This window comes from Histoplasma capsulatum, genomic scaffold, assembly GCF_000149585.1.
Source record: "Histoplasma capsulatum NAm1 scaffold_4 genomic scaffold, whole genome shotgun sequence".
Taxonomy (NCBI): Eukaryota; Fungi; Ascomycota; class Eurotiomycetes; order Onygenales; family Ajellomycetaceae; genus Histoplasma; species Histoplasma mississippiense.
The window spans coordinates 2,631,808-2,640,955 of NW_001813979.1; the positions used below are offsets into that span (position 1 = coordinate 2,631,808).

The following is a 9,148-nucleotide window of genomic DNA, read 5'->3' on the forward strand; positions in this document are numbered from 1 at the left end:
GGGTGAGAGACCGAGAGACCAATCTAGGGCAAGGGCAGATTGGGCGCCGACCTCACCCACCTGTGGTCCTCAGGTGGCTGTAAATTGTGTTAGGAGGATTAGAATTCAATGGCAAAGCAAATGCATTGTTGCTGGATGACTTATGATCCAAAGACTGGCACGCAGATGAGAAAACTTACATGATCTTGACCTCAGTGGGGTCGAGCTTGGGAGCTGTTCACAAAGGGGGAAAATCAGTCGCCGGTCGCCATGTCATTATATGACAGCCAAGGGGACGATACTTACGCATGGCGAGTGCGAAAGGTAGTCAGTCTGCCTTGGACGGTTGTCGAGCTGGTTGGGGTTATCAAACAGAATGCTCATGAGCGGAAGTTTGGTGGAATGTTTTGTCAAACTCATTGACAGGCTAGCTAAGCGAACCGCTTTTGGAAATTTAGGGCAAACCCTCCCATACATCACGTGATATAAAAGTTAAAATGTTCACTGAATGCGCTTTGAACTCCATTTATCATGCATGACAAGACGGAGACAATCAAAATAAAAGTCTTTGCAAAAAAAAAAAAAAAAAAAAAGAAAAAAAAAATCAAGAGGCTCCGCTAAGGAGGAATATGCATTACGGCCGAGCTATAAAGGTATGAATACTCATTCTATTGGTGGATTACCACCGAACTACTGGGAGCCTTGTTCTCCAATAACTCAACTTGTACCCGACACAGCCAACCTGATATTTCAGTCAACATCCTCGCCCAACCACCGTGAATTACAATTACAGGATGAGGAAGGGTTCTTGGGAGTGGACTTACTTCATAAGATGATCCATGAATGTCTGGAGCGAAACATCATCTGTAAAGATGGTTTGTGCAGACTGAGCCATTCCACCATAACCCCCAGTCGAGTGGGTGGTCGACGGGTTCAGTTTGGAGAGCAAGAAACGTGCCTGAGATCCACCTGCATCGCAAATAATGAAACGGGGTAGCGGGAATCGGTCCTGGATAAGTTCCTGCAAAAAAATAACGGCGATGTTAGAGACTTCTCAACTACAATAATCCGAGTTACAGAAAGAAGGGGGAGAATAAGAAACTAAGTTAAATCTTACCCTAGCGTCTTCCTTGGGTTGGTCGAGAATAGTCTTAAAATTCTCATAGCCTTCCTGATCTTGGTAGCCCGCCTTCCGCCACGCTGCCATGGTTTCACCATGGAAAATGAGGATATGGAAGAACGTATCGAGAAGAAGAATATGCGTGGGCTGAATAGAAGCAGAATCAAGCAGAACTGGTTGACTGCCTTCCTGCTCCAGGGAATAGGAGTCAAGGGTAGGCTGGATCATGACGAGTGAATTGCCAACATCCTCATGATTGAGAACATGTCTGTAGAACGCAGTCTCGTCGGGTGAGTTGTTGAAAACTTGCAAAAACTGGCTTCGACGTAAATGGAACATAAATTGTGGATAGAGGGTGAAGTTCTTCTCCAACCGGAATGAGGTGGGATCATCCTTTCGGTAGTCCGCGAATCGAGAGCAGAGCCTGATGAGCATTCTATCAACCCATCTCAGGACGTCGGGTCCGTCATCTACCTCGGATTTGAAAACTGCGATACGTGACATGAGCACAGCAGCGGCTTCCTGGTCGAAAGATTGAGCCAGCGCAATGTCACCCGCAGGGCTGCTAAGTGTTCTCGCAACGGTAGTGACCCGGAGATGGTACTGTCCGGACGAATGTTGATAATAGGTCAAAAACTGTATCATAGCTCGGTGAGGACCCTGTTGCATCGGAGCCGGTCCGCCCTGATTGGCGATTTCGAAGTACACGCCGAAGCTGGCAGTGGGGTCGATGCCGCACATCTTCCAAGAGCAGGTATTACCAATACCACACTCAGTTTCTCCAACTGAGTTGGATTTCTTGTTCAACGAAACAGCATGGCCAATAAGACCTGTAACCTTCAGCTCCTTGGTAGTGAGCACTTCCAAGGAGGCATTAAAACCCATGAGAAGATTCTCATTTTGGTCCTTATCAAACACTCTGACAAACGACTGCTTAAATTGTGAGGATGTAAAACTATCGGTTAATACCATGTGGCCACCTGTTGAATTTGCCAACCCTTTCATTTCAAGAAGCCCAACTTGATCCAGGCAGCCAGCAAAAATGTCGACAATGTGGCCATTATGAGCAACACGCTTTGCAATACTTTCATAGAACTAGAAAGGAAAAAAAGAAGTCGTTAGTCTGTAATGACCTGAGAAAGTGAAAACCGCACAGTTGCCATACCTTCACGGCCTTCTTGTAATACTTAATGTTATCCCGGTCAATATCATGATGGGATCGCATTGGTTCTTTAAGCTGAGGCCCAACAACAAGACCAGGACCCTCAGTAGCAGGGCCACTGGTGAAAAGCATAATGCGGCCACCGGCGCCTTGGAATGACGTTTCCATCAACCCAACGGCTACACTGAGCGCAACGCCGGTGCATCGCAACGGGCGCTTATCGTTAGCAACTGGCCACGGGTCTCGCTGTAATTGTTCAAGAACGTTCGTAATCTGGAAATCGGCCTGTTGCACTGGTAGTAGGAATCTTGCAGCTGAGGACATGGGGGCGTTGGGGCGGCCAGGTTGCTGAGGCACGTTTGGACGGAGCCCTGGAGCAAGAAGACCAAGCATCTCCTGAACCTGTTTAGCAGCGTAATCTTTACTTCCTCTGAATACATATGACTTGGCGCATTCGGTGTAGCCAATCTCATGGACTTGGGCCTAGATGTATTTTCAAGTAGTCAGCAGCTATCAAAATGAGGCCACAGGAGAGAAAGAGGCTGGGGTGCTCTAACCATTGTGCCGTAGGTAATTAGCCCCACCAATGCATTTGGCGGCAAAAGGGAAAGGCTCATGACAAGGGAATCTTTCACGGCCTTCAAACTATCTTCTTCCTGGCAGGTATCGACTACAAAGAGGAAAATGGGAGGAGCTGGAGCTGGCCGTGCGAGCTGGTATTCGATTGTCGTGCTTTGCGGGTGAAGTTCGGGTGGGGATTGCATTTTCCGTTATGTCTTTTGTAATGCGGAGGCAGCGGGTTGCGCTGGAGACAGAAGGGACATATCCAGATACGAGCACGAATATCGACGTTGCTACATATCCAGGTCAGTCTTCACTCTTGCAGCAATGTGGCACAGAGTACCCTTGGGTGCCAGGTAGAAAAAGTTTAGCATACGCAAATGGATTTAAGAACAGCTCTACATGGCTGTTTGCAAGTAACTGGTTCGTATTTGCAGCAGAGGAGAATCGGGTTTCTCTTTCAACGGTGTATAAATCGCTCCGATGGGTACCACAAGACGGGACGCCTCCTATTTTATGCATTAAATAAAATATTCGCAACGGAAACCAAACCGCAGGAGGGGTCTGCCAACGAACCATGCGCGTGCTTGGAAAGGTATTCCAACTGAGCCTAATCCCATCGCGGTCCTCGACTTCACTCCACTGATCCTTCAATGCCTCGTAATCCATCGTTGCAATGTGACCCGGCGATACTTGGATAGGGGAATGTTAACCTGGGGTAGCGATGAACAACACAGCCTTGGTGTGGAGCGCGCAGCTTAGAGAGTGGTGTTAAGTTTACGTTCAGAAGAGTCTGGCCCCGTACATAATCGTTGCAGATGATGACCAGAAGCACAGGAACGCAGACGAGGGGGGGGTGGTTTGAGAGGGGTGTTTTTGAGTGGGCTAACAAACAGAGTCAAGCTTCGTGATAGTGTTGGTCGTTGAAGCCAGGTTGCAGGATTTTTGGTCTGTGCAGTTCGCCGTAGCGTCAACTTGCCTAGCAACCCGTTGGTTATAAAAACGCACGACGAACTTTTTTTTTTGCTTTTCTTTCCTCTCATCAATAACCACGCCGACTAGCAAATATAATAACACATTACTTACGCCAGCTTCTGTCATCCTCAATGATGTTGCTGTTTTCGCGTCGTGCGGAGAAGGATTAAATGTTAAATAATTTTTTTACCCATGGCTGGGCACCTGGCTTTGAGAGCTCATTCTGATGCTTGACGATGAATTGGGAATCAGCAGTGGTAACATGCTCTATATTTTACTAGTAGCTCGTTCCGTCTTTTCTGTTTCTTTCTTCCGTTTACTTTACAAATTCTACTTAATACGATGATGATTGGAATTGTGTATTGAAAAGTAAATAACGCTCCGCCAATTCGGATGAGAAAGTGAAGAAATCCGCTCGTGCGGCACGTTTAATTCATAATTATAAAGGAAACATAGCCAGCCCCCATTAATCAATCACTCCCAATGAACCAACGCCGGTCATAATGATAAATTACAATCGTACCTCACGATGTCATGTCAACGTCCTCCTTCACAATCTTCCCCAAATTCTTCAACAAATAACTACGCTTGAAATACGTGTTGGGATGGACAATCGTATCAAGATCCGTCTGGCTCCAACTCCCCTCGTCCCGCACTTTTTTGAGCTCCGCTTTATGTACCCATTCGAACACCCGATTACAAGCAATGTGATAGCGAGTTTTCCCCACGTCCTCCCGCACGCCTCGCAAAACTTCTTGATCGTTAACACCTGTCGCCTGGAGTAAGTTAATGAGATTCTCAACCGAGAAATGCCGGTAGGGACATCCGTGTGTTTGGCCAGCCCCGGGTGAATTGTCTGTGAGGATCTTCTGGCATGAGTATGGAGGATATCCACGACCCCTACGATTGGCATCCCCACCCACATCGCCGTACGCGTGGCGGACATTGTATTTGTACTTGGAGTTGAACTCGTCATCGGTAAATATTTTGAAAGATTCCCGCCAGAAGACCAGGGCATCCTCGAGTGACAGGCCGATGCCCTTGAGGAAGAGGGTATACTGCAAGCGGCCAAAATGCTTCAGATGTGAATTTTTGCGTAGCTGCATGTGTAGATTGCGCATGCAAAGTGGGAAGTGTTGGGATAGGGAATCAATGGATGCCGCGGTAATTGGCGCTCCCGGTACTGATCCCTCGCCCTCCGCATAGGAGGAATCAGATGTGCCGAAATTTTTGGAGAGATGCTCTAGAATGGGCGTCAGGCGGTCATCCTCGTCTAGCCGGGGTAATGCTCGACTCGTAAACTACGTAGATAGTTAATAAATCGCACGGCTACTACACGTTTGGAAGATCGAGACGAGTCCCATATTATCCCATACCTCAAGGGCTTTCTCCAGCCTTGCGGTAAATTCCGCTAGAACCATACTCAGCTGCTCTCGAACGGGCACATACGCCTTACCCTTCCTCACAAACACGCCTCTCCGCTCAACCAGCTCTGGCACTTTCTCCCAGTCTACCTTAAACCAGCTCTCATCCTCAAGACGCCTGACACCATAGGTGGATGCCAGCAAGCTTTCGCCGAGTTCATGTTTTTCCTCATCAGAAACCATATCCCAGTTGAAATTGAGGCTTTCGATGAACGCGCGTCTTTCTTTGGAGTCATCCAGTTGGAAGCGGAATTTAAACAGCATGGTCTCCAGACGGGTAAAGCGGCGTCTCAGATCCTCTGTTGAGGAGAAGGCGAGACGCAGGATGAAATGAGAGTAATGATCCTTTTGTCGTTCATTTCGGAGGCGTTGGTCCACACCTGTGCTGGAAGAGGTGTTGGCGGAGAGAGGAAGGAATTTGTTCAGAAGAGGGGTGATATGGGAGGCGGTTTCGGCAGGGGTCTTATTTCTATATGAGCATGCTTCCAGTTCTGCGAGGACTATTGTTTAAACAGTTAGCACCTTCAAACAGAAGTTGGCAAAATACAATATATAAAAAAATATTGCAAATGTACTTCGCAACCTGTCAATAGCCCATTGTTCAAATTGTTCAAGAGTAATTTCCTGAGTTGGGGGTATTTCGTAGAAGTTGAGGCGGTGGGAATAATCATGTTCCTTGTATGTTGGAGTTGCAAACTGTTTTTTCTTATGGTCGATTGGAGGCCGTCGTTTAGGGTCCATGCGAGATCTGTCGTATTGAGACATGGTGACGACGATACGGGATATGGCTGTAGTGGTCTGTAGTTGTAGGTGTGGATTCTGGCGGCCAGACAATCTGGAGTTGCGGAAAGAAATCGCCATTTCGAATGTTTTCGACCGCGTCTGCTTCGGTAACCTTGGGACGTGTTTATTCAGGCCACGCGATCCAAATGGAGGCCCTCTAATCACGTGATAACGAAACTGGTCATCTCATATTGGCGAATAAATACTAGTTTCCAAAGGCCTACGGTTTGCTATAAGTTATCACATATATGAGGAGAGGGCCCGCTACATTACTCTATTCATTGATTGCTGTAATCCACAATAGGGCCATCTTCGAACGTTGGATGGAGTACCAAGGTTGTCCCAAGGTTTGTGCGCAATCATTTGTTCTTTTCCAAACCGAGGACTGATACCCGTGTCCTCAATATGATTCGGCTGATATTGACGATTGCTTCCTTGCTCATCCTTTTTGCACAATTGCTAGCACCCGTGTGCAGCCTGCGCTTTGTATTTGTTCCTTGTTGCGCCCAGTAACCCCCAAGGTCCCGCCGCAACAGGCCAACCTCGGCAGGCTCAACCTTACAGTAACGAAGGCTTCCGGTTGGCTGTGACTGCTGACTAACTCAATTCGGGCTATGAACACCGAAATCACCGGAGCAAGAGTGAGGATTCAACGCCCAGGCTCCGCAGCGGCATTGCTTTTTCCCCTCTGGATACCTAGCATTGATACGTTCATCTAGTCCTAGGCACAAACGCTGCACTCTCGCCAATGTATATTCCTACTTTCTATTGCTATTGGTACTGTTATTATTATTCCGCAGGATGATTTAGATTATCCCCCTCCCTGCCTACGCTATCTGACCTCCTTCGAACTTCGGAATTCCCCTGCTGTCGCCCCTGTTTCTTGACCCCGGATAAAATTGAACTTTATCTCCCTCCGGAGGAATTATGGCTCGCACAGTAAGGCAGCTGAAAAAGGCAGCTCGCATTATCCTTGTTGGGGCCCCCGGAGTTGGAAAAGGGACCCAGACTGAACGGTTGATCAAGAGGTATCCCCAACTCGCATCCATCAGTTCAGGGGACCTTCTTCGAGAGAATGTCCGCAGCAAGACACCACTAGGTTCGTCGTTTTCTTTTGGGGAGGGAGGGGAAGCTCCTCACTTTTCTCCTGTTGTCTTGGCTTTCAATCTGACCGACAACACCAGGCCTCAAAGCGGAATCCACCATTCTCGCCGGAGATCTTGTCCCTGATAACCTCATCCTCGATCTCATATCCTCCGAACTCTCTTCGAAGGGATGGCTCACCGACCCTCCTACTGCCACCAATGCCACCCCAATCCTAAACCCCAACGCCTCCTTCATCCTCGACGGCTTCCCTCGCACAGCAACCCAAGCCACATCCCTCGACAGCTTAATCCCCATAAACCTAGTTGTCCACCTCCTCACACCCCCAGCCATTATAATCTCCCGCATAGCCTCGCGCTGGGTCCACGCGCCGTCCGGTAGGGTTTACAATACCCAATTCAATGCGCCCAAGGAACCAGGAAAGGACGACGTGACAGGTGAGCCGCTGGTGCAGAGGGCGGATGATTCGATTGAGACGTGGAAGCAGCGGTTGAGGAAGTTTGAGGAGACGAGTCGGTCGTTGCTAGAGCATTATGAGAGGCGTGGATGCTTGTGGCGTGTCGAGGGGGAGAGTAGTGATGAGATTAGTCCGAAGTTGTTTGCGGAAATTGAGCGGAGATTTTCGTAAGGAATATGTATATACATATATATATCTACTGGTTTTCATGTTGTTTCTATTCTTGAATGTATTTTTATGCGTCCCCCTTCGTTGTTGGCTGGATAGATTTTGTTTTCGCATGTGTTCGCGCCGGGCCTCAGTTCCCATCCAACCACCCGTTTCTCTTTTAGGACTCTCTCCAGGCTTTCATATGTCCAGAGTATTAATTATCCTTACATCGACATTTTCATAGCTGCTCGTGTACAGTACATGTGCATTCTCTATAACGGCCTACTTGTTAAGATGAATACATAGAAAAGAGCTACCATTCCAAGACCCCCGGAAATCGTTTCCCCAACGAGCGGTGATATTTCATAATCTCGTATAAAAAGGAGATTGTAATATAAAATATAATCAGGGTTTAATAAATCACCAACGCCGAGAAAAAGAAAAGAATAACAAAATGGACGACGAACTAAACCCCAAAACTCCAAGCCGCTCACGCAGGGAAAGAAACAAAAACCATAGTCGGCATATATGCATAACACATTCTACAACGTAGAGCCAAGGGAAAATTGTTCGTTTCGCAGAACCAAATACAAACACTCGTAACCACCCGAAGCCGAAAAGCAAATGGGGAGAATCGTCATTACCCCCCAACCCCCATCCTTACCCGTCTACTTCTTCTCACCCTCCCCACCACCAACCGCAGTAGCAGCAGCCCTCTCCCCATCCAACATCGCCATCCTTGTCTTATACTCCCGCGGACTCTCCCACCCCACCGTACCCTTTCCCTTCCACAACCCCCTCCCCAGCCTCCTCGCCCTCTCCTCCGCACGCCTATACCTCCCTTCCATCACCTCCCCACCGAACTCCACCCCACTCTTCGCCTCATACACCGTTGCCAGCCCCGCCCGCAACATTTGCAAACCCACATCGCGCCGGATGAAGGGGAAGGGCCAACGGCGCACGTACACGGTGGCCACAACGCGGCCGTACTGGTCCTGTCGGTAGACGTAGGCACGCACGCGCCTGCTGAGCAGGTAGTTTGTTAGCCAGGTGTGGGCGGCGTGGGAGAAGGGTTGGGCGGGCCGGCCGAAATGGGGGAGTTCAGGGGCGTCGACGCCTGCAAGGCGAATGTGGATCTGAGAAGGGGAAGTTAATTATTATTATAAGTTTTTATAAGTTTTTATAAGTTTTTTTTTTTTTTTCCAAAAGACGAAAGAGGAGAGGAGGACTTGTTTTTCTGTATATATGTTGCATCAATGGTTGACAGAATTGGGGAGAGGAGGGGGGGGGAGGGAAGGATCGTTATTAAAAGCAGTGGAAAAACGAATGATATGGACATACAGTCCGATCTTTCAACTCCTTCTTCGACGTCGGCACTTTGCGGAAAGGCACCCACCCCCAGCCGGCTAGTCTGCCCGCCCGGGGTATGGAAC

General features: G+C 48.5%; 4 protein-coding genes across 4 annotated transcripts; 1 reads left to right on the forward strand and 3 right to left on the reverse strand.

The window, feature by feature from the left end:
• Positions 1 to 696: 696 nt before the first annotated feature.
• Positions 697 to 3,025, reverse strand: HCAG_04789 (hypothetical protein; the record flags this gene model as incomplete). Its single annotated transcript, XM_001540899.1, has 5 exons — positions 697 to 721; positions 804 to 1,000; positions 1,097 to 2,194; positions 2,265 to 2,744; positions 2,819 to 3,025. The coding sequence occupies 5 exons, from the start codon at positions 3,023 to 3,025 to the stop codon at positions 697 to 699; spliced, it is 2,007 nt and encodes a 668-aa protein (XP_001540949.1).
• A 1,296-nt stretch (positions 3,026 to 4,321) lies between these two features.
• On the reverse strand, positions 4,322 to 6,082 carry HCAG_04790 (DNA primase large subunit; the record flags this gene model as incomplete). Its single annotated transcript, XM_001540900.1, has 3 exons — positions 4,322 to 5,098; positions 5,174 to 5,721; positions 5,797 to 6,082. The coding sequence occupies 3 exons, from the start codon at positions 6,080 to 6,082 to the stop codon at positions 4,322 to 4,324; spliced, it is 1,611 nt and encodes a 536-aa protein (XP_001540950.1).
• An 849-nt stretch (positions 6,083 to 6,931) lies between these two features.
• Positions 6,932 to 8,021, forward strand: HCAG_04791 (conserved hypothetical protein; the record flags this gene model as incomplete). Its single annotated transcript, XM_001540901.1, has 3 exons — positions 6,932 to 7,103; positions 7,189 to 7,732; positions 7,910 to 8,021. The coding sequence occupies 3 exons, from the start codon at positions 6,932 to 6,934 to the stop codon at positions 8,019 to 8,021; spliced, it is 828 nt and encodes a 275-aa protein (XP_001540951.1).
• A 362-nt stretch (positions 8,022 to 8,383) lies between these two features.
• Positions 8,384 to 9,054, reverse strand: HCAG_04792 (predicted protein; the record flags this gene model as incomplete). The annotated part of the gene is made up of 2 exons (XM_001540902.1): positions 8,384 to 8,851; positions 9,040 to 9,054. 2 exons carry the CDS (start codon positions 9,052 to 9,054, stop codon positions 8,384 to 8,386), a joined length of 483 nt encoding a protein of 160 aa, XP_001540952.1.
• Positions 9,055 to 9,148: the final 94 nt, after the last annotated feature.